Source organism: Lepidochelys kempii, chromosome 12 (assembly GCF_965140285.1).
Source record: "Lepidochelys kempii isolate rLepKem1 chromosome 12, rLepKem1.hap1, whole genome shotgun sequence".
NCBI lineage: Eukaryota > Metazoa > Chordata > Testudines > Cheloniidae > Lepidochelys > Lepidochelys kempii.
The window spans coordinates 41,352,535-41,376,989 of record NC_136391.1 but is presented as its reverse complement, the minus strand read 5'-3'; the positions used below and the strand labels follow the sequence as shown (position 1 = coordinate 41,376,989).

The window sequence follows — 24,455 nt, the reverse complement described above, 5'->3', positions numbered from 1 at the left end:
GGCTTCTCTGGTGAAGCAAGTCAGGATCAAATTCAGGCTTTGTGGCAAAAGGCTCAAAAGTGATTGCTTAAACAGGACAGAATGTAATTCTTAACACAGCGAAGCCTGGGAAGGAACCTGGGTCTGTTGGGAGACAGTTCCAGGCTGGCAGCACGAGCCTTTCTGCACATTAACTATACCATGTCTGATGCAAAGGGGAAGACAGACCATACTGTACTTCACTCCAGCTGGCCGTGCACAAGGGCACCAGCTCAGCCTGTAGTGGGCGGTTATGACAAGGGAGGTACTAAGTACTCCCCCACCTCCCACAAAAATCGAAATGAGTGAAAGTAACCTCCTGTTAAGCCAAGCATCCATCACGTGCAATTCGATTTGGCGTCTACTCTGGACATTTCAGTTGCCACCTCAACCAGAGCTTTGCTAGTGAGAGGCAATTTGGGAAGAGTTCACCTCACTGACAGCAAGGCATTTACACTGAAGTTTTGCACAGATCATGAGCAGTACTGACAATCAGTGACTACCACCAGAGCTTAAAATAGCAACCACTCAACCTTAAGTGTCAGAGCAAAATAAAAAAGCAGAGAAAGTGCTTAAGTCTATAAGTCCTTCCCTGAAATTCTCAGGGATAGCTAACCCCTTGAAATCAGCCAGGGCACAACAGAATTTGCATAGCAGCTTATTAGGTAATTTGCAGAACAAAGGAATAATATGGGGGGAAGGGGAGGCTGTCCCATTTTATGTGATATACTGACACTTCTCACACTTCTAGTAATTATACAACAGGGGTGAATATTCCCCTGCTGATGGACCCCACCTTTACCTTCGGAAACCTGGTTCCTAGCAAGCCATGTTTTCCTGGGAGAAGGAGGGACCTTGTCCAGAATTCCAATTTAAGTTGACTTGTGGCTTTTGGTAAGAGACCAAACTGGCCTAGGCTCTAAATGTAAAAATATTCTAGATGCTTTACAGCCACCAGTGTGGTGAAGCTGCAGATTAAAAAAAACAGGACATTTAGATAAGAAAGTAGTCTAACATGGAGTACTTGTGGCACCTTAGAGACTAACCAATTTATTTGAGCATAAGCTTTCGTGAGCTGTAGCTACATGAAAGCTTATGCCACAAGTACTCCTTTTCTTTTTGCAAATACAGACTAACACGGCCGTTACCATGTTAGACTAGTTTCAGAGTAACAGCTTCATCACCTTGTGGAGTTGAATATTTCTTTATGGGTTGGCTAAGAAACTGAGGCTTCAGTTTACTGTCCCTGCAGCAGATTTTTCAGCATGCAGACTCTGTGCTTTCCAGCACTCGCTGTACTGATGGGACAAACCCCAACCATACTAGAGCTAAAATATCCACTTTAAGAGCAGATAAAATAGATTGAAGAGCTTAACGGCCTTGCGTGGAAATGACAGCTCTTCAGGTTGGTCCACAGAACGGATAACAGTCTGTTGGGTGAACACAAACCTATCCAAACCAGAACTGTGCGGGAACTTACACTTTATATTTACCTTATATTCACTCCATAAACTCCAATCAGCTAAGACACTATTCTAAGTATTTTATAACCTGGCATGATTTGTTGTTTAAACAAACATGTTTCAAATTAATTGTTTTTTGTTGGTTCCTAAAACAGCATTTGGAAATGAGCTGCTAGGCATCGGGCATAGGCCACATGGTTGTGAGGGGCCTGTGAACAACACTCCCTCCCTAGGGTTTCAGCAGGCTGCTGCGCTGGCAGGACACTCTGGTCAAATCAGCTTTGCTTCACCCCTCACTTAAAGGAAGCGTGCCCTCCAGGATCACTGCTTCACACACTGCGAGCCCGTTCTGGAGAAGGCCGGGCTCGAGGAGGCATCCTCTCGGGTTCATCTTCAAATGTTTTGTGCTGTGAATTCTCACCTTAAGTCAAGCAGTTGATCTGTGCCACTAAGGAGATGGTCTGTAGAAGGGCTACCGTACCGGCCTGCAGATGGAGTGAGTGTCCCACAAGGCTCTGGCCAGTCTTGGAGAGCTCAGCACACTGGTAACTTGACAAGCTGAATCCCAGGAGTTAATCCTGAGCAACCTACACTAGGAATCGAATGCTCACAACCGTGAGTGCTAGAGAAGCTCCAAGGAAGCAGGCAGAGCCTCAAAGGACGGTCTAAGCCACCTGTCGTGTGCATACAGTGGAGCTCCTGGAGTCCCTGCCCCCCATCTCTGCGTGTCCCAGCTCTTCCCAAGCATGAGAGAAAACAGGAATCTAGGAAGAGAGCTGGCGGGTGCAGGCCCCGCTGAAGGTCTGGGTTACACAGTGAAATCTGTTTCTCAGAGTTTTGAGCCAGGCTGCATTGCCAGGTGCCCTGAGTCCTGTTGGGAAGAGGTCAGTGATGTGCTGGGAGGGGGCTTCCAAAAGCCCTGTGTTAAAATACTGCCACCACAGTGAAGGAAGCACTGCAATTTCCCTGCCTCTGGTGGATGAGCTGCCTCCCCTCAGCCCTGCAGATGCTTCAGAAGAGCTTCTTTAGGAATGGGATAGGCTGTGCCAACGACAGGTATTGCAAGCATTCACACAGCTGTGAGGCTCGAAAGCTGGTCCCTCTCACTGACAGAAGTAGGTCCAATAAAAGATACTGTCCCCTGACCTGGTCTCCCAGGTATTTCAAAGTCACAGGCCCCTGTCACCCACCTCTCTGCAGCCCACACACCTGGGCACATGGGCTTAGCACAGGCTGAGGGAGACAGGCAGCCCAGCACCAGGAAAGGAGAGAGGATGCTGCTAGGGTCTCAGAAGAAAGTTGCCAGGCCCAGATGCTGTGTGCATCACTATATGGGCATCAGCTGCTTTATGCATTCCAGCTCATTTCAGAACACGCAGCCAGCTGGCTTTTCTGTGCTACTGATCCAGCCAAGTGGCATCTGTCCTGTCGCATTTGACTACCGGGGGCCTCGGTAAGAAGCATCAATGAAAAGCACCATCTAAGTGCTCTGTATTCAGGATGTTACCAGGTGCCCAAAGGAAGTCAGAAAAGCGACTGAAATCTCCCTGATTATCCATCCCCACTCAGCAAGGGGGATCTAAACCCACTGGCTAGTGAGAAGGGCAGGCCTCTTCCTTACCAAGGACCTCTGGGAAGGTGGCTTTGTGGCAACAGAGGGAGCTGGATCAGTCCTTCAGAGTTCCCATCTCTGACTCAGTGACTAGGGTCAGAAGCCCAGGGGAAGGGGCTACATACTGCATACCGTCCCCCAATATTTATCAACTGCAAAAGGAAGAGGCAGGGATTCACCAGCTCTCAGAAGAGTCCCCCTCCCACCACGAGGAATCCTCACCAAACGATCCTGTGAGAGCTGCCACACAGCCGCAAGTCCATCTTTGTAATGACTCACTTCTCTCCAGAGGAGACCAGGCAGTTTGAAACGAGCTGAGAGCAGGGGCTCATGGAGCACTCTTCCAGAGCGAACAGCACTGAACTCCCAGTCTCCTCATCCCCATCTCCAGTAAAGCACCACCCACCTTCAGCCGAAGGCACATTTGGTAAGCAATAAAAATGACTTCATACGGATTGGCTATAGTTCCTACCCTAACCAGCTCCCCCGCTCACGGCCCCATGACAACGGCTCTCTTCTTGCAGCAGATGAGTGCCGGGTGCTGGGCTTTACGTCGAGCCTTCGGGGTGACAATCAAATCCCAGGGGTGTCAGGAAGAAAAGTCTCTGAAATTGCCAACAGCCAGGAAGTGGCTGGAAAGGGAGAATGCCAGAACTGTGTCTCCCCAGATCTCAGTATTCAGCTACCAGCTGCAGCCTGGCCTAGGCATCATCTAGTCAGGTAGAGCAGTTATTCCAGGGGATTGTGGAGAGGCTGGAATTTCTGGCTATGGCTCTAAGAAGGGCAGGAGCTTCCTTCCACACCGTCATGGTTCTGACATGAGTCAGTCTTTGTCAAGGCACTGGTACTGCAGGAGGACACCACAAACTAGGGTCTTTTGTGCTTTTTTGCTGCTGGGACAGTAGATATGTTGTTCAGAACTGTTGGGACCCGTCACCTCTTACACAAGCAGTCCCATACGGGTGACTTTGGCTGACAAGAAAGTATGCAACACAAAAACAATGGGTTTGGGACAGGAGTGCAGGTCCAGGGTCTGGAGAGAAAGCACAAGAGACTCCGTCAGTCCCACACATAGCACAGGGCTATCCTTGGGGCAGAAGAGACACTATACAGATTGCAAGCAGACCACCCCAAGACAGAGACAGCAGCCTGGGTGCTCACTGGCAAGGTGTTCAGCTCCCACTCAACAACAGAGACTAATGGTTACAAAGAGCTTCTCACACAGCAGGGAAGAGCAGACCCTGAGCTGAGCTTGCCCCCTGGGAACCGCCAATCCCCACACCCCCAATTCCCAAGGGGTTGGAAAAGCTGGGCCCAAAGCACAGAGGGCCTGTAATCACCATTGAGGCTGCACTGCTCAGTCTGGTTTCAACAAGCAACAGACTACCAATCCACCTGCCCCTTGGGATCTGGGAGTGACGTGTCTGCACAGTAATGATCAGCCACCAGCATGGTTTGGGAAGGACTGGCTCTCCCAGTATGTCTAAGCAGGCAGGGATCCTTTGGCCCAATGGTACCCAGCCTTGTGAGAGTGGAATCTCCCAGGGCAGCTCTCTCAGGCTCTGTAAGAGTTCAGCTCATGGAGGTGAGGGCCATAGGGGGTGGGATGGGAGTGTCTGGAAGGGAGAGACAGCTGAGACAGGTTTTGAGCACCTGAAATTAACTCAAGTCACACAGTAGTTTGACAATGGACAAACCCGAATCCTTCCCACCCCACAAAATACAGCATCATGCTGCATCCCCAGCCCCGTTCTCACCAGCTCCCCCTCAGGACCACCAAAATCCAAGTAGAGGTTCCTGATGCCATCATCTGCAGAAACTCTGAGCTTCTCAAAGGGGTAGAGGAACAGGGTGTGGGTGGAGCATGCTTCCTCCCTGGAGAGTGTGAATCCATTTTCATAATGGACTGTGAGCTTCACCTCCTGGCCATTCAATGTGCAGCCTGCACATAAACAGAGCACAGAACTTCAGGAGCAGCCAGCCAGCTCAGAGAACATGCCCCCAAGCCTTTCCCCACCACTGCAAAGACAGAGCCCGCAACCGCTGCGCTGGACACTGTCCCAACATTAAGAACATAAGAACGGCCATACTGGGTCAGACCAAAGGTCTATCTAGCCCAGTACCCTGTCTTCCAACAGTGGCCAATGCCAGGTGCCCCAGAGGAACAGGTAATCATCAAGTGATCTATCCACTGTCGCCCAATCCCCGCTTCTGGCAAACAGAGGCAAGGGACAACCTCCCTGCCCATCCTGGCTAATAGCCATTGATGGATCTATCCTACATGAACTTATCTAGTTCTTTTTTGAACCCTGTTATAGTCTTGGCCTTCACAACATCCTCTGGAAAGGAGTTCCACAGGCTGACTATGTTGTGTGAAAAAAATACTTCCTTCTGTTTGTTTTAAACCTGTGCTGCCTATTAATTTAATTTGGTAACCCCTAGTTCATGTATTATGAGAAGGAGTAAACAACACTTCCTTATTCACTTTCTCCAGGCATGATTTTATAGACCTTGATCATATTCCCCTAGTCATCTTTTTTCCCAAGCTGAAAAGTCCCAGTCTTATTAATCTCTCCTCATTTTGTATGCATAGTTGGGATTATGTTTTCCAATGTGCATTACTTTGCATTTATCAACATAGAATTTCATCAGCCATTTTGTTGCCCAGTCACCCAGTTTTGAGAGATCCTTCTGTAGCTCTTCGCAGTCTGCCTGGGACTTATCTTGAGTAGTTTTGTACCATCTGCAAATTTTGCCACCTCACTGTTTACCCCTTTTTCCAGATCATTTATGAATACGTTAAATAGGACTGGGCCCCAGTATAGAACCCTGGGGGACATCACTATTTCCCTCTCTCCATTCTGAAAACTGATCATCTTTTAACCAGTTACCAATCCATTAGAGGACCTTCCCTCTTATCCCATGACAGCTTACTTTGCTTAAGAGCCTTTGGTGAGGGACCTTGACTAAGGCTTTCTGAAAATCTAAATATACTATATCCACTGGATCACCCTTATCTACATGCTTGTTGACTCCCCCTCAGAGAATTCTAGTAGACTGGTGAGGCATGATTTCCCTTTACAAAAACCATGTTGACTCTTCCCCCAACAAATTACGTTCATCTATGTGTCTGACAATTTTGTTCTTTACTATAGTTTCAACCAGTTTGCCCAGTACTGAAGTCAGGCTTATTGGCCTGTAGTTGCCGGGGTAATCTCTGGAGCCCTTTTTAAAAATTGGCATCACATTATCTATCCTCCAGTCATTTGGTACAGAAGCTAATTTCAATGATAGGTTACCAACTACAGTTAGTTCTGCAATTTCACATTTGAGTTCCTTCAGAACTCTTGGGTGAATACCATCTGGTCCTGGTGACTTATTACTGTTTAGCTGATCAAGTGGAAATTCTTCACCTTCACTACACAATTGTGCACCTAGCCTACAAAAGCAATTGTGCATCTAACCTACAAAAGCATCACCAAGGGACACCAGGGTGTTTCCTAACTCCTGGGATGAGACTGGCAGTCCCCTTTGCGGAGCCAGGAGCTGGGAAATTCACCATGCTGCCGACTGCCCAGAGAGCACACAAATGGAACCACTGCATAGAAAAAGGGAAGAGACTGGGGACCAGACGGGGTTGAATGGACAAGTCTCTGGGACAGGGATAATGTTGCCTGGTACAGCTAAAAACCAGGAGCAGAGACTGGTAGATGTCACCAAGGGAAGAAATACCTCTGGAAAGTTAAAGCAGCAGCATGGTGATGACACTAGCAGAGGAAGCATCTCAGAAAAGCAGAAAGCCTGGGATCTCAATCATGTAACTAGATGGATGCATGAAGACTAATGTCCTGCTGGAGACTGGGATGGTTTGTCTGTCAGAGCCACTCTGGCTGTGTCCTGTGACAGCTCAACCTGGAACTTCCTTGAGACACCAGCATGACACAGGATCTGCGCCCAGGAAGAGCAGGATTGCTCAGTTTGTGCCTTCACAGCCTGGCAGCGAGAGGGGCGGGTGGGGAACATAGGATGAACTAACTCACCAAGAATGCACAGGGCGGTGGCTTAGCCTGTCAGTCTAGGCCTGCCTTCCGCTCTCCAGTCCCTTTCAGAAACCCATCTCATCCAATACTTAAACATGAAAAGAGAGCTTTCTGGGGTTTCTCTGCTCACTGTGGACACAAAGAGCTCACAGTAATGATCAGGGATCAGAGACACCATTAACCTATTCTGAACTCTCCTATCAAGGGGAACCTCCAAAGGACAAGACGTAGGTTTGGGATGTATAAAGACGCCCTGAAAGCATTTTTAAAAGTTGTTTTTTTCTGCTGGTCTTTTACTGTTAGTCATGCTAGTGTGGCTCTCCAATCTTTGCTGGAGGACTCCTGATAGAATGTGAGCCTTTCTCAGGCCCTAATGTTAGAGCGGGACCTGACTTCACAAAACCGCTTTTCTCCTAACTATCTGCAGGCCTTTGCGTTAACAAATAAAACTCTAACAGTTTCGATAAAAATCTATTCTCCTTGCAGCAATTAAGCTGCTATTGCAGCAGGATGAAAGCTGGCCTGCCACCTCATTTTAGTGCTTCCCAGTAAGTTGACCGTGGCAAGCAAGAGGCTCAGCAAAGGGACCAGGGCCAAGATGCTGCGGAACCTGCTGGTTCGTCAGCAAATTTCCCAGAGGACCATAAGCACTGCTTCACGCAGACAAGTTGCGAACACAGTTCCAGAGAAGCAGAAGCTTTTTCAGGAGGAGAATAGAATGCCAGGGCATCTTAAGGGTGGACTAGCAGATGGTTTGCTGTATAGAACCGCCATGGCTCTAACGGTTTTTGGAACATGCTACGCTGTTTGAAGCTGCAATGCCCAAGACAGTGAAATGATTCCAGTTTACAAGATGCGTCCTTAATTAATATCTCTTTATCCAATTTCACATAATTCTTCGGGGATCTTGCTTGTCCTTTTCATAAACGGTTGATTTCATGTTTGGGATCAATATTTACTCTCACATGTTAACAGCAACCAATAACGCAGTTTTTACATGAAAAAAACAAGACAAAAACCACAACAATTAAAGCCTTCAAAAGGTGGAAGGACTTGTAGAATGTGTGCTATTCTCTTCAGAACACTAGAGGGAGCTTTTAAGCCATAGGTTTCAGAGTAACAGCCGGGTTAGTCTGTATTCGCAAAAAGAAAAGGAGGACTTGTGGCACCTTAGAGACTAACCAATTTATTTGAGCATGAGCTTTCGTGAGCTACAGCTCACTTCATCGGATGCATGTCGTGGAAACTGCAGCAGGCTTTATTTATACACAGAGAATATGAAAAAATACCTCCTCCCACCCCACTGTACTTGTGGCACTTGTGGCACCACAGTGGGGTGGGAGGAGGTATTGTTTCATATTCTCTGTGTATATATAAAGTCTGCTGCAGTTTCCACGGCATGCATCCGATGAAGTGAGCTGTAGCTCACGAAAGCTCATGCTCAAATAAATTGGTTAGTCTCTAAGGTGCCACAAGTCCTCCTTTTCTTTTTAAGCCATAGGTAACAACAGACCCAACCCCCCCTCTCCTCAGCCTAGAACTTCGTTTTTGGCTGTTTCCATCTCTCTGCTGTTGAGCCCTCTCCTGGCCCCAAGCTGGAAGACTCCAGCTAGCAAGGCTGAAACTAGCTTTTCTAGGTGCACAGGGGCTCAGGACTTCAGCAGAATGACTCTGCAGGGACATGCCAATTCACACCCACACTGGCTGGACTGATTTCCTGCGCCCAGGGCCGTACTGCCCAGCTCCTCTCTGTTCTCAAATTTATAGGCAGCCTCAAGTGTTCAGAATACAGGAACAAAGCTGGCTTTCCCAGTGCTCAGCTCCAGCTGCATGCCAGAAGCATGTCTCAGAATCACAGATTCTGCCAATCACACTGTAGTCACGGCACCTCCGGATATTAATGACGTTGTCCTTACGCTGAGGAGATGGACTAATGGCCAGCATCCAGACGGATAAAACTTTCCACTCAGGCTTGTCTGCCTATCAAGAGAGCCACACATTCCATATAACTCAGGAAACCAGCACACACCTGGAAGTGCTGAGGCAATGAAGGTGTGTTGTGCACCACCAGGGGCCGAGAGATAATTGGCTTCCTTTTGATTAGGCTGCTCCACCAACCAATTAGGTGCGAACTTTAATCAACCTTCCAGTTTCACTGCACTATCACCATCACCTCCCACTAGCCTCAGCTCCAGTGGGACACTTGGCCATCTCTGAGCACATGAAAGCACTCGGATCTTCCTACGGAAAGAAGTAGAGAAGGGCAAGGGATTCGCTCCGACAGTACCTAAGCTTTGTTAGAGACTAGCAAGAGTCCCTCAGTTATAGCAGAAAACATCTCTCACCCAAAACCCAGAGCTCGGTGGGGCCACGTGGCCCCACCATGACCTCCTGTGTCACTATCTCCACCAGAAGCGCAGTCAGCGAGCTGAGACTCCAGGCATGCCGTTTAGCCTGAATAGGCTGAGCACCTCAGTGTTAAGTTTCCTACGCTTACTTTTCTTGGGTCCCTCTGAGTCTTAATTCCAAACCATGTCCCACAGCTCTCTCTTGCGTGTTTGTGAATGCTAAGCGGCCCCCTATCCACGCCCTCACAGGTCTGACTCTGCTCAGCTAGGGAGAGCTGCTGGGACTCCAGCCCAGAGGGTAGGTGATCAACTGATTTCTTGGCAGTTGAGCAACTCAGGAGGGAGAAGTGGGGTTCCAGACAGATAGTAACTGCTCCCCGAAACAAGATACCAGCCAGCATACCTAAGGACACCTCCTTTATCAGCTCCGCAGCAGCATGGCAGCCCTGAACTAGCATCCTGGTCCAGGAGGAGAGGTCCCGATGCGTCTCCACCCTGAAAACGTGCATTTCAATGCCCTGGCGAGAGCCTGTCCTTGTTGCAAAGGTGAGCTCGGATCCCGGAGGTGATCTGCGTCCGGAGCCAGAGTGAACCAGCCTGCGGATCACATGGGAGAGCAAGAGGGATGTTACTCAGAGAAGAGGGACACATCGTGCAGGGATACTGCTGCTTCCCATCGTGGCAGGGAGCAAGCTGTGCTTCATTAATGACCCTCCATCACAGGGCAGGGAGGGAGATCTCCGTGGGAAGTGGCTGCTTTTGTTCATTCATACAGATTTATTGGCTGGTGCGTGGATGAACTGAGACTTATGATGCTCCTAAGCCACTGTTTGAGCCAACTTGCTCCTGGACAGTGACCTGGGGAAGCCACATGCATGGGTCACACAACACTCGCCTTTCCACGATGCACACATCCAACATCCAGTCATGCATCACGGGTGAAAAACTGAGCACCAACCAACAGCCACTCCCAGCTTGATCCCTTGCCGCCTCCCATCACACACAGCCTCCTCTCTGTCGATGTACCGAGGGGCGCCTCAGAAATCTGTCCACCAGAGAGGCAGCCAGGCAGTAATGGAGAAGGTCAGAGCACACTAGGGAGACGCTGCTCCCAGACTGAGTGAGGCACATTAGACAGCCGAGGACTGAATTCTCTGTTTAGGAGGCAGTGCCCAGGGGAGGAGGGCAGTAACACAATTAACACGCTATTTAAACTGCCCTCCCCTTACATGAGCAGCAGGCTGGCAAAGGCACACTCCTTAGTGCTTAGGGCTGGGGGTTCTCTGGGCAGATGCACTCTAGAGATGCAGCTAGCTCCCCTCCGTCCTCCCAGCTGGTGCAGCCAAGGGCTGCCTGGAACCAGCCCTGTGGAGGTGACAGGTGACAAACTGAGCAGCGACATGGGACAATGGGCAAGACGCCCTGCATCTGCAGATGCCAAGCAGGGATCAGCCTGTTCCAGGAGGCCTCAAGCCAGATGTTACAGAAACGCTCAGACTAGAGGAATGTTTCCTCCTATGGTTCTGGCTGCCGAAGGCTTGGCAGGGAACATGAACTGATCCAGCGGCAGGAGCTGCACATGCCCCTATGGGTGTCACCGGGAGGCTTGAGCACGGGATATGAACATGACACCAAGGCACCATGGAGCCTGCTCAGGCAGGCGGAACCTTTTCTCTGGCAGCATGACAGCACCTCCAGCTCCCAGCAAGGCTGGACTCAGGCTGCTAGCAAAGTAGCACAGCCAGGACGACTCACAGGGAGATGGGGCTAGAAATGAAAAGGTAAGTAGCCAAGAGCCCCCTTCCAGCACTCAAGAAGCCCAACACAAGATGCAGGCAGACATCTCACCATGCCGAGAGCCTGCAGCCCCTCCCATGTCAGGGGACCCCTGCTCTGATCACAGCAGCTGCACTCCCTGCTCCAACAATAACAAAACACTCTTGTTTTGGAGGCTGTAAAGGCTGTCTAAAATACAGGCTTGTCAGCACACCATGCCCCACTCCCTTTCACTTGTGGGACTGGCAACAAGCGTGGGCCTGGGAGGAGAACGCATATGCATCCTGCCCCATAGCTTATCATGGAAGGAGTTAGCAGGGGAGTAATGACACCGAGGTCTCCAGATAGAAGGCTAAAGCTTGGCTTGGACTCCAGAGCCCACACCACCACCACCCTCTCCCGCAGCCCAGTGAAACTGAGTGAGGGTGGGGGAAAGCAAGCAACGAAGGGAGGAGGGATGGAGTGAGCAGGGTGGGGCCCCGGAGCGGGGCAAGGGTGTTTGGGCTTGTGTGGTTTGACAGTTGGCAACCCTAGCCCCAGCAGCCAGGTAAGGAGCTGTTGAGAGGCCTATCAGCAGCACACAAGGAAGGACCCAAGCCATGTTATTCCAGTTAATGCCCTGTCTGGAGCTGTGGGCTGAGGCAGCTGTGGTTTAGTGGACTGAAGACTGGGCAGAGGCCAGAGGTCTGATCCTGGCAGTCAGACTCACTGCATGACACTGGGGAAGTCACGTCCCAACTCTGGGCCTCAATTTCCCCTGAAACGCTGCAGCTTTACAAAGCGCTTGGAGCCTGGTAGGTGAAAAGCGCTAAGTGGGAAAGGCTTTCACTGTACAGGGCAGGGTTTCGTTCATCAAAGAAATGTCCCCCCAGTCAACTTGGAAGCTTTGATCCTACCTGGTAGCAACAAGAGGGTAGCTGTGGCAAGGTGATGCCCATGCGTCTCTTGTCCAGGGCATGCAATCATAGAGCAGCAAGTCCTTCTCCGTCATAGCCATGAGGATGGGCCGCCACTGCTGCCTTCCTCCATCTAGTCTAGCCTGCAAGAAGTCAAGAGAGCTGTCAAGAAGCTGTCAAGAAGTCAAGAGAGCTGCAGTCCAGGAAGCAGTGAGTGCTGCCATAGGGGGCATCCCTATGGCATCCTCATTTGGGAGTATCTAAGATCTGCAGTTTGGGGCCAAAGGACATTCCTGATTAGTGCATCTGTTAAAGCATTTACAATGTGCCAGTGGCAGAGGGGAGAGAAGCCTGAGTAACAGAGCAGACAGGGCGATGCAGACTAAGGAAGGGAGTAGTGAACTGGGTTTGGAGTTTTTCTACTCTCAGTTCCTGCCTCTCTCCCTCCCTCCCTCCATCCCTCCCAGCAGCAGAGCCCAGCACCTTCCCCTCTCCGTGGGGCACACTGGGTTCAGGCAATGTGTTGTAGTGCTCTTGTCTGACCCCATGTGGAATCAATCCAGGACACTTGTACTCACCTCCCTCCCTGGGTGAGGCGATCTGCTCAGAGAGATCAACAGCACTAGGGTGAAAAATAAGCTGGAAAACTAATGAGAGTGGATTTCCTTTCATGCCCAGAGCCAAGCCCTGTCTGAAGCAAGCAGCATGCTGTTCCACCGTACTAATAACCTGCGCCGTACTAATAACTAATAACCGTACTTGCACCCTAAGGAGCAGGCACCAAAGAGTCTAATCTGACCCTGGGTCAAGTGGGCTCTTTATTACTATGCTGTGGGAATGTATTAACTCGTCATCTGAGGAATGCCAGCAAGGCACTAATGGGCCCAGTCACCCGGGAGATCCCATGCCAAGGACAACTGCAGTCCAGCTCTTATCAGGCCAAGAAAACACTTACGAGGTCAAGGATAAACTACAACTTTGGGATCAGCAAATTCACATAAGGGCAAGTCTGGGACTATAGTTCTAACTCCTCGGTGACTGGGCAAATCCCATGGTCGAGGGCTCATGCTGCGTGGGCATCAGACTGACACTCAGAACCTGCCATGCACATCCCTGCCTGGGGGCACTGCTAGATGCTGTCAGTCAGTCCCGATCACACAGCAACTGGGAGAGCCCAGGCCTATCAATGGGATTCACCACCCTAGCAGAAAGCCACGCAGGGTAAGTGCTGGCTTCCTCTCACTCAGACTATGCCCCATCACATGGGGGCAGGGAACAGGACAGGAGCACAGCCCAGAAGGGTATAAGCCCAGCTTGCTGTGAACCTGGCCAGCCCTCTCTAGGCTCCTGGGGTGGAACGCAAAGTGCTTCACAAATGCTTCTGGAGGCACAGACTCCTCTGCTAAAGCCATCCCAACGTTCCAGGCATGGGGACCACGGGCAGCCACAGAGCCTCCTGCAGCAGTGGGACAGTGGAGCACAATGGACCCTGACCTGATGTTACAACTAATTCCTTGTTGTCACAGCAACACTTCAAAGGACACAGTCCCACTGGCCTGTGGGGATCATCCCACTGGAATCGTGCTCTGCCCCGTGTGGAGATAGGCCTACCTTCCTTTAGCTGTTAAAACGCTCACCTGCCTGAATACCTTGAGGGAGACTGTTCCCGTTGCTGGGTTTTCTGCACTGTTGCACAACATACAGCCCTTTAACTCTGCAAGGTTGTGGTTTTCATACTGCACACAGGAGGAGTGCATTGCTTCATAATATTTACAATAGAAATTAACCTTTGCAAACCCTTGAAGTTAGGTCAACATGACTCCTATGTTAGACTGGGAAGTGGAGGCAGAGTGTGACTGACTTGCCCAAAGCCATAGTCTGTGGTAGACCCCGGAACAGATTCCAGACCTAACTCTTGGTCATGTGCTTTAGCCACTAGCCCACACATCCAACAGCTGACATCAAGTGACTGGCTTAAATACACAGGACATTCCACCCCCACAGACACACCTTTGTCTCCTCGTATCTGCAGGAACAAAGGCTCCAGGCCACTCTGAAGAGGATCTAGGAAGCTTGGAGCTGGTTTAACATCTTTAACTGGAAACTGAACACAGCCCCGGGAAGGCTCAGTGAAATGTGAGGGAGTGTCATGTTCACATTGGTTCTCTCACATAGCCTTGCCTACATTAGTTTCAGGGCCCAATTGCACAGCAATGTAGCTGGGAGCCCAGCTGAGCATCAGGTACAGGACCTCAGGAAAAGTCCATGGACTTCACAAGACTGCTGGGTCAGAGATTTTCATTGAACCCAAACTGTCCCTCCCACGGGCCTGTGAGGAATGACCTCTGCTTTACCAGGTCTTCCTACTCACAACAATGCTTTGCTTTGCATAGCATCTTGTACCCAAGGATCTCAAAGCACTTCAGTATAAGCAAGTTACTTCCCCTAGCTCCAAGGAGGGTTCTCAACCCCATTACTAGATGGGCAGGGTGGTCGATTTGCCACAGCCACGTGACTCAGTGACAGGACTGTGCACAGGCCCTGGGTCTCCGCTTTAACCATTCTTCACCCCCATCAAGATTATGGCATTGCCAACCCTTTCCTGCCAGTCTGGTTACCCAAGGGGTGCATGCACAATGGTGCGCAGATCGCCAAGCATCAGAAGCTAGGGAGTTTTGCTAGCCTAGGGTCAAGTGTGAAACTGGCACGTGGAACATGAACTCCCACCCAGAAGGGAGGTGTTTTATTGCACACAGAGGCCAGTAAGACAACTGCATACACCTAGCACCTTTAAATAAAGGGGAAGAGCATCAGGTGAGGTTTTGACCAAAGGGGAAATGAATTATTGAGGGAAGGAGAGAGGACAGACACTCAGATGAGAAACCCTGGAGCCCTGTGTGCATGCAAAGCTGCTGACTGAAGCACCATCCTAGTGCTGCTAGGAACGAGCTCAGGCTTCTGAGAGTCAGAACAGACAAACCCTGCACACAACAGGGATGGGAAGCCTGTGAGGAGGTTACAGCCCCGCCTACAACAGGCAAACACTACTACAGCACATGCCCCTGCAGGGTGGGCAGTGGGGCCACACCTCCAGAGGAGAGGAGGGTTACCGGGATGAAAGCTGGCTCTGAAACATTAAGTGGATCAGGATGGTTTTAGGTAGAAGTTACATTTCCAAAACTGGATTGGTACAAACCCCTCCCTGGACAGGTCTCTAACACAGCTCCAGCTGCCATTGGATTCCATTACTGAGCTGGCTTCTTGGCTCACAGTAGTAAGTGGAGAAAGGAGAACAGAAAACACACGAGCCACTACCAAAGCGCTGTAATCTCTGCAGTGCTGACCGGTTCCCAGGCCTGCCAATGAAAACGAATCTCTTCACGGCTACACTTTAAGCAGAGTGCTAGACTGCACTGCCACACCTGTAAAAATGAGTTCTACCCAAATAAGGTCAAGACATCGGGGCCCTCCATCCCAGCATACCTGTTCCGCCAGCCAAGCAATGTGCTTGACCTCCTTGCTACTTCCTGTGGCATTGTTGGCACCTAGCATGGCATTGAGTTCGGCCAGCACCTGAGGGAGGAGGGCCAGGATGTTTGTGTGGATGGCCGTGAACCAGGAATGTGCTGTTGCTGTATCTTTGCACCGCAGGACCAGGGTGTTTCTGCTGTCCGGTGAGTGCAACTCTATCAACCTGAATAGAAAGAGAGAGAGCTAGGCTGAGAAGTGCAGCCAGGGCTAAGGCAGAGGGGGAACACAGAAGCCCTGCAGCAGACATTCCGTACATCAGTGGGGTTTGGCTCCCCAAGAAAAGTACACATGAAACGCTCAAATGAACCCTCAGCCCTTTGGTGTCTGCTAGGGAGAGCCCCTGGCTGGGGTCAGCTACAAGCAGCCCAGGCAGCGCTCACACAGACTTCACCACAGACGGCGCGTAGGGCAAAGTTGGCTCCATGGCAGGATGGAATTCCAGTGCTGCATGACAGAGCACTGTCTGGAAACTCATCTGTCCAGGTGCTTATGAGACCCACAGCCCTGGAGGCGGTGATCATCCCTGCTCTGCTAGGGCAGGGGGATACCTTGTGAATCATCCTCTCCATCAGATGACTGAAAAGCTGTGCTACTGATTAAAAGATTACAGAGCTTTCTAACCTCAGCTGTCAGGCAACCCTGCCAGGGGCTGATGCAACATCTGAGCGCCCAGGAAGTAAGCGAGCACTCGCCCAGTGCTTGCCGGCTGCTTAGAGAGTTATGGGGGCAGCAAGGGCACCCAGGTTCTGCAGAAACCCTCTTGCGGCAGCTCAGGAGGGGGGGTGCCCAGCCCAGATCCCTACCAAGCTTCTCACCCGATTGCTCAGGCATAGGCTATTAGAGAGACAGAGACCAAAGGACGAGCTGGCATCTCTTCCCTCCAGCAGCCCAGCTGGACCTAGGGGGCAATCACCTGGTGACAAGCAGCTACAGGGATGAGATTGTAACCGCAAAACGTCTGAGACTGGCTGTTAAGTGGAGTGGAAGTTGCACAAATGCCACTCAAAGGCAAGCTGCCTACTATCCTCTTAACACAACAGAGAAGCAGGCGTGAGACCACAGAACACATAGAAACGAGTCAGTGTGCTTAAAAGTACATTGGGGATGGCTAGCTTGAGACAGGAGCGTTTGCACCGCTCCTCGCGAGAAGCCACCAGCGTGCAAAGTCAGTGCAGAAATCTTGCTGCAGAACTCTGGAGAGGCAGCAGATACAGCATGACAAAAGCCTTTTGCAGCGGCAGCTTATTTCCACCTGGATGAGTGGGGGTTGTGTAATTGGATTTGCATTCTCCAAACACAGGCTACATGCAGTTCTCTCTGATCCCGATGGGAACCCCAGGACAACGCTCTGCCCTTCCCACTTGTCTGTGCTGCAGGACCCTAGACAGGGCATTGGTGCTGCCTTTGTCTAGGTCCAGAGCACAGCTGAGACCTCTGGTCATACAGCTCCTCAGCCATCCTCAGAGGCTCACCTCCTTGTCAAGTTCTGGGAGATAGAGGGACTTTGCGCTTGAGTCTAGCTGCAAAATTCTACTTGCCAGTGTGCTGCTTGCCTGGGAACCCGGGGGTACAGACTGGCTTAGTAACCAGCAGCACTACACGGTGAATTGCGAATGGTATCAGGGAGCCCAAGATCTCAGCAAAGATTGCCATGGTGCTAGCCCCTTGTGAATTGCTGCTACTTTTAGTGCTTTCTTGGTACCAGGCTGTAGCTTTTGCGAACGCTCCAGTGCTAGAAATTCAGTCTCGCAAGGACAGAGAAGCAGCACAGCAGATCCAGACACTTGGAGTATACAGACACTGCAATAAAAGTCCTGTGGCACAGCCATGGATGGTCCAGGTCAGCTGACTCGGGCTCGTGGGGCTAAAAATTGCCGTGTAGATGTTTGGGCTCAGGCCTGAGGTTAGGCTCTGAGACCCTCTCACCACATGGGGTCTCAGTGTCTACACAGAAAGAACAAGAGTACTTGTGGCACCTTAGAGACTAACCAATTTATTTGAGCGTAAGCTTTCGTGAGCTCACTTCATCAGATGCTGTAGCTCACGAAAGCTTACGCTCAAATAAATTGGTTAGTCTCTAAGGTGCCACAAGTACTCCTTTTTTTTTTGGGAATACAGACTAACATGGCTGCTACTCTGAAAAGTGTCTACACTGCAATTCTTAGTGCCATAGTCTGAGCCCCATGAGCCAGAGTCAATTGCCCCAGGGTCTAGGATTTTGTGCCATGGGTTTTTGATTGAAGCGCAGTGTACCCTTGGACTACGCTCCTCATCCCACACAGAAGCTACAGGGGAGGCATTTCAGCACAGATCATCGAGCCCCGCAGGTCAGCAGTGTGCATGTCTGAGAGCTCACTTGGTTTTCCACAGCTATGCAGACTGGGTTGCTTGCTGGCTCTCCAAGGACAGACAAAGCCATCATGAAGCTCTTGGCCACTGTTATTTACACTGAAACTGCATTCTCTCCCAGCTACAGTATTCCACTCCCATTCTTGGCACTGGTGCCAGTGCCAAGGGGCCTTGGCTAGCTCAGCCCCATGAAAACCCCCCAGCATTAGGGCATGCTGAAAATGCCGAGTCTGCACAAGCACCTATGCTGGCACGAACTCCAGCAGCCCCGGAAAGGGTGGTTCACCTTACACCAGACATGTTAGCCTCGTGAGTGCGTATTGCTCTGTGGAAGCGGGCTCTCTCAGTTGAGAGCAAATACTGTTCCGAGTTCAGGACATACGAGCAGTTAGCTCTTACTCGCCCATGTACATTTCCGGCAATGTAATTCCATAGGCATTCTAAAAAGATGCTATTTTCCTGGCCCCCTGTCATGTTAGTACTGAAGGCATTACGGCTCTTTCACACGTCCACCCACCAACGCAAAAGCGCGCCAAGTTGTGCAGCTTATAGCAAAGGGGCAGAAGACTTGGAAGAGATGGTTTAAGAGGAGTCTGCGAGGGAGATTCTGCCCTGTTCAAAAAGGGATGCGCCAGCCGGAAACCTTAGTCATTCCCATCGTGAACCAACTCTGTGCCAGGACAGAGACTCTGGTGGGGCAAATGTACCATGTCAAACGATTTCTGGCCAAGATCTTCTCGTGGGAGCACTGCAAAAGGCAGCCTGCATGCTGCAAAACCCTATGGCTTAGCCACAACTGTTCCCAAGTGCTGAGTGGGAGGCAGCCTCCCAGCAGGGATGTGTGGGGAGCATGGGACAGTGAAGGGACACCACCCTGGAAACTGGTCCTGCAATAAGCGTCAGGCCCAGAGGAGCAGGTAATCAGCCCTGCAGCAGTGTACGTGGGGCAGCGCAATCCCCTGAAGATTCAGAGCTTTCTAGCTATAGCAACTTCCCCATCAGTGAGAGCCTGTCAGCATTTCCCTGGTCCCTAGCACCCAGGGGAGGGCTTTGCATAGGTAATGACAGATACAGCGAGAACAAGGGGAAGTGATTCATGTCATTTCCTCCCTCTAATGACAAACCCAACTCAGAGCACAGCAATGCAACCCCACTCTGCATGGCAGGGCCCAGCCACCTCCTGGGCAAATGGGGAATCAGTTCACATGCTCAGCAACTCGCTGAGAGGAGAAGCAAGTTCCAAGCAGCAAGTTTCCTGCAGCAGAGCCCAGTTTGGGACACCGCTGCTTAGCCAGTACTGCCAACCAATGATGCTCATGTGCCCCGCGTCGAGGCCTGAGCTCGCTCACACAGGCCACGCCAACCTGGCTCCAGAGGCCTCATCCGTTTCTACAGAGTTTAACCTTCCTTTTAACAAAGTCCAGGTGGTTGAGGAAATCCTTCCAAATGCACCCAACACAATCTGCAGGAATGAACCACAGGTCCAAGGGCCAGTTCAACAGGTTAACTCTGAATCCTGATGACAATCCTGTGTATATGCCAGTACTTAACTCTCTTTTAAAACAGGAAGGTGCAGCTGCTTTGGGACCATGGGCTAGGTGTGACATTCCAACTCTGCCCCGGCTGGACCTAGGATACAGCCACTTGTATCCCCACGGGGGGGAGGGATAGCTCAGTGGTTTGAGCATTGGCCTGCTAAACCCAGGGTTGTGAATTCAATCCTTGAGGGGGCCGTTTAGGGATCTGGGGCAAAAATTGGGGGTTGGTCCTGCTTTGAGCAGGGGTTGGACTAGATGACCTCCTGAGGTCCCTTCCAACCCTGATATTCTATATTCTATGACAGATACAAAGAAGAGGTGCCAAGAGCAGAGAATGAAAAACACACACAACCAAGATTTCCCGCCCCCACCTGCCCCCCCCCCACACAAACGGGATCAATAATAGCATCTAACTGCCCCTGGCCACCACTCACTGGCAGGACTACACGCAATACTGCCCCCACCTGACAGGGCAGACAGGCACTACCAGAGCAGGGGAAGGCCTGGGTGAGATTCAGCCCAATCCATCTGAACTCTGTTTTAGAAGAAGGTTGAACTGCCAGCAAGGCAATTCAGATGTGGGGGTTTGCATCCTTCCCTGAGCTGGAGCCTTCTACCCCAGGAGGACAGCAAAATACAAACACTGCCTGTCCCACGCAGCAGCCAGCCAGCTCTCGCTGGGGCTTGGGGGGAGGAGGGGCGCTGAGTGGAGAGACCTGGCTGGCAGCCAAACCACTGAGAATTTCCTGCAAGCTGCAGTTATAATTTGATGAGTGAATCAGGAGACTGGCCTCAGGAGCAGCTATTCCCACCCTAAGTCTCCTCTAGTCCATCTCCTGCTGCTTAGCTGAAGCCTGAGCATCGTCTCCAGAGCCGATCCCAGGCACACAGACCAGCAGAGGAACTGCCATTTCCGCTGGAGTGTGCGTGTGGCACAAGGCCAGGTATCTTCTCCATGGAGAGAGTTCAACACGCAGATTAGCCAAACATCCTGTGGACACCCAGTCAGCCTGCCTGCACCTCCCAAAAGGCACCAGGAGAGGACACTCTGTCTGCCAACCCAGACGCTAAACAAACAGGCGTTACATGTAACCTGGCTGCAAGCAGAGACAGCTGAACTAGATGCCCGGAAGATGGACCACAATCCTCCTTCTCCAGACTCATCTCTGCTCTGACCGTAGAACGAGTGGCAGCGGGGTCTGCAGCATCTATCTGCACAGACGGCCCCTGTGGCCATGGACCTTGCTGCTCCCCTCACCTTCCTGCCCCGTGTAGGTTAGGCGCTGGGTCATTTAGCTCCACAGGCATCCCTGTGGGTGTACAGCATCTGGCACAAAGGAGCCCTAACTGTGTTCAGGACCCTGGGTGCAAACTAATACAGCCAAAGGAGGAGCCTGGCACTTATACATCACCTTCGACCCAGGCAGAGCAATAAACTTGGGTCATGTGCACTAGTTAAGGCTCCCAACCCCCTCTATGGCAGATAAGGAATAACCACACCCACCTATGAAATAGCTACTTCTGGGGTGGAATGCAGGCTCCACACTGAACGCTTTGAGGCAGGAAGTCAACGCTGCCAGATCCTGCTGAAACTTGTGCAAAATAATGACCCCTTTATAACACCTTCCAGCTGAGGAGCTCAGCTCTCCAAAACCAGGCTGGTTAACCCTCACATCACCCTGTGAGCGCAGTATGGTAAGAACTGCCCCAGGGAAGTGACACGCCCGTGCTAGGTCAGAGAACCCTGAGCTGCAGGCAGTGTCAGAACACAGGTCTCCTGACTCTGAGCTCCATCTTCTAGCCAGGCAGGATCAGCCCCGTTGAGGTGAAGTGACCTGGCCGAGACTGAACCAGCGGCAGGGTTACCACCTCGAATGTCAGCAAGCACCAGTCAGGCCACCAGCTACCCAGCTCGCTCAAGCAGTGTCAACCTTTCTTGTAGAAAGCCCCATGGCTGCTGCCACAAGGCCAGCTGCAAGGGCATTCGCACTGCTGGGGGACCCAGCGCACACCTGACTCCCACCTGTTCATCACAGGGATGAGCAGAACAACTCCCCCCAGCTGCCTGAAGGAAAAAACCCATGCCATTGGATCTCGCGCATGTAAGGGGACCTACAAGGGAAGAGAAACATCTGTGCCCTTTCTTGATGTACAGCCAAAGTCTGGTGTGTTTTTCCTGGTTGGTTTTGCATCAGGAATGCAGGTGTCTCATATCTGCCTTTGTTTGCTGGAGGATTCAGAACCAATAGATCTAGCAAGACTAGGGTGACCAGATAGCAAGGGTGAAGAAATCAGGACGGGGGTGGGGGTAATAGGCACCTATATAAGGCAAAGCCCCAAATATCGGGACTATCCCTATAAAATAGGGACATCTGGTCACCCTAAACAGGACTTTGGCATCACAAGGGATTGCGGGAGGGAGGGGGGGGGCTTTGAAACCCTGTTTGTCTTTGTAAGCACCCATTTAACTCCAGCTCCTATGGGCACCAGGGAGAAAAGCTCTCAAAGACTCAGACACTCCTACCCCCATAACTAGGGCCTGGGACACTGGCCTCCCAAGAGCCCTCCAGGAAAACAGACACATGAGGCTCCACATTCCTGACTTCCGAATAGAAGCCAAGCAGAAAAAGCAGCTTTTTCAAAGCCTCCCAGACTCCTTTACACATTACAAAGCAGGAAAAAAGGGATTATTTCTCACCTTGCATGTCCTGCCAGCATGTGTCAGCACTCCTCCCTGCACCCAAAATGCCAGGCAGATCGGCCCAGAGCAGCCTGCTACGCCCCAAAGCCTCTGTCTCCCTAGGCTCCAGCTCACCTGTTCTCCAGATCCGGCATGCTCAAGTTCCTAGCAGCGAAGCACATTTTCAGAGGGATCACCTTCCTGTCTTTGGTGCCACTGTAGTGCTTCGGTGAGCCGGAGTCCTCACTGCCACTCAGGCTCGGTGACTGGGGAGCTGCCCCATCCCACGGGAGGTCTGACACCAGCGATGGCTTCTTAATGTAGGGAGTCACTTCCCGCATGAACTTCACTAAGAACAGGAGGTGGGAGAGGAGAGTGTTAGCACCTGGGCCACCTCAGGAGGGGTGCACAAAACACTGAATGCACCTGCACAGAAAGGTAAGGCAGCACCTGAGGATCTGTGCAGCCCAGGGCAGTGTGCTGACTCCCCCACCAGCAGGGAGCAATGATCTACACTCACTGTGAGGGCAGTGCCTGCCGCGCCGGGGGCGGGGGCGGGGGGGGGCACACTAAGCAGGCCTCAGACCATAGTCTACTGTGAGGACCAGAAGTCGGCTGCTAGGGATCTAGCTTAGACTTAGAGTTAGTTGCTCCCACCTTCCAGAGAGGACAGGTGAGTGAACCTGCCCAGCTAGCCCCTCATACGGATGTGTGCAAGCTTTTGCCCCTCTCCTCTGTAGGTTGGGGCAGGGGGCGCGCACTGGGGTGCTCTGGGAATCTGGGGAGAATGGTCTATCTGCATGCCAGCTGCACAAGAAATGGAAGCAGGCCCGTTAGCCCGCTGGAAAATGTGACCAGGGCTTTGCAGAGGGAAGGGTTAAGATCAAGCTGTTCCCCTCCCTTCCTATAACCAAGCAGTGGGGATGGGGAGCTGGGGCACGGAAAGTTTACAGCTGCAGAAATTTTGGATAAGTATCTGAACCTCTGGATGTGCTTCCCAAAGCAAATGCAAGCTCTGCAGCAGTGGGGCTGCCAATGACTACACTAGCATTCCCCTTATACCGTGTAGGATACTCTCTGAAACTGGGTTCAGCAAATGATACAGCATTTAAACAATGAAGTGGTTTAGATTTTTAAAACCACAGGAAATTCATGGTTCAGGCCAATATGGTCCCCAACTCACTCTATTATATATTACCAAGTTAGCAAACCTATGTTTAGTCTATGAACACAGTTTGTGGCAAGCCAGGGTACAAATGTACCCTGCACTACCCTGCCACGCACTAAAAGTTCCCGAGTGCACTTTGATGTGCCTGCTTTAAAACAGGGTCAATCAAAGTGCACTAGGGAATTCTGAGTGCATTGCAGCAGGGTCCAGATGGACCGTAAGTGCTTGGCAGGCTAGCACAAGTTTGCTTTACACCTGCTTGCCACAAACTAAGCGTTCATATACATACACACAGTTTAAGTGGGGTAGCAGATTGTACTGCGCTACATAGACTAATGCAACGATTGATCTGGATTTAGCCACCATACAAGGCAGACTGTTCCATAAAACACAGCACGCTATATAATTAGCTATTCCACAGGTACAACTGAGACGGTCCCCTCTAGTGCCTCCCCTCCAGATCAGCTAACGCACGGGAAAGAGCAGCACAGACCCACCTTCCCCTCAACTTCAGCATTGCATTTCCATGACTAGGCTCAATGAAGCGGGAAGGCTCTCTCTGCCCTGGCCTTCTGTGCGCTAAGCCACCATCCTGGCTGGGCTGAGTAAGTGCAATGATGGTTATTTATTACAGCCACAAAGCTTTCGTCAGCTGGTTCCCAGAAACCACTAATTTCCTTCTACAACACAATTAGCACTCCATCAATCCTGCATTCATGCTCTTCAATCCTTCAGGAGTGGGTCAGCAATTCCCAGCAGTTCTCAACCAACATCCAATCCAAACTCTGTAAATGCAGCTTCCAGAAGACACCCCAAACTGGCCTGCATGGGCGTGGACCTTGGGGCAAAATTCCAGTCCCTTCCCAAGCTGACTGTACCTATTTATGTTGCCCTGCTCCAGTTCTCTGGCCATCCCTCCCTTCTCAGCATCAGACTTCAGGCTCAAGCCTGAACAAACCAGTTTCAGGCAGGAGTCTTCTAAACCTGCTCCCTGAGGATGGCCAGCTAACCACCCCCCACCCCTGGCTACGAAGAG

The 24,455-nt window shown here is 51.2% G+C and overlaps 1 protein-coding gene across 1 annotated transcript; it reads right to left on the bottom strand.

The window, feature by feature from the left end:
• Nucleotides 1-1,150: 1,150 nt before the first annotated feature.
• On the bottom strand, nucleotides 1,151-22,627 carry SNTB2 (syntrophin beta 2). Its single transcript, XM_078848148.1, has 6 exons — nucleotides 22,387-22,627; nucleotides 15,637-15,847; nucleotides 12,154-12,296; nucleotides 9,885-10,078; nucleotides 4,851-5,035; nucleotides 1,151-4,126 (listed from the first exon to the last, which is right to left on the bottom strand). Exons 1-6 carry the CDS (start codon nucleotides 22,590-22,592, stop codon nucleotides 4,034-4,036), a joined length of 1,032 nt encoding a protein of 343 aa, XP_078704274.1. The 5' UTR covers nucleotides 22,593-22,627; the 3' UTR covers nucleotides 1,151-4,033.
• Between the last annotated feature and the right edge of the window lie 1,828 nt (nucleotides 22,628-24,455).

What these genes read in the sequence shown, in the direction of transcription:
- SNTB2 (XM_078848148.1), bottom strand. Translation starts at nt 22,592, where the DNA reads ATGCGGGAAGTGACTCCCTACATTAAGAAGCCATCGCTGGTGTCAGAC. An exon ending in TTGCTTGGCTGGCGGAACAG is followed by an intron (nt 12,297 to 15,636) that starts GTATGCTGGGAT and finishes GACTTCTTGCAG; the next exon opens with GCTAGACTAGATGGAGGAAG. An exon ending in TACCCTCTTGTTGCTACCAG is followed by an intron (nt 10,079 to 12,153) that starts GTAGGATCAAAG and finishes TGTGATCCGCAG; the next exon opens with GCTGGTTCACTCTGGCTCCG.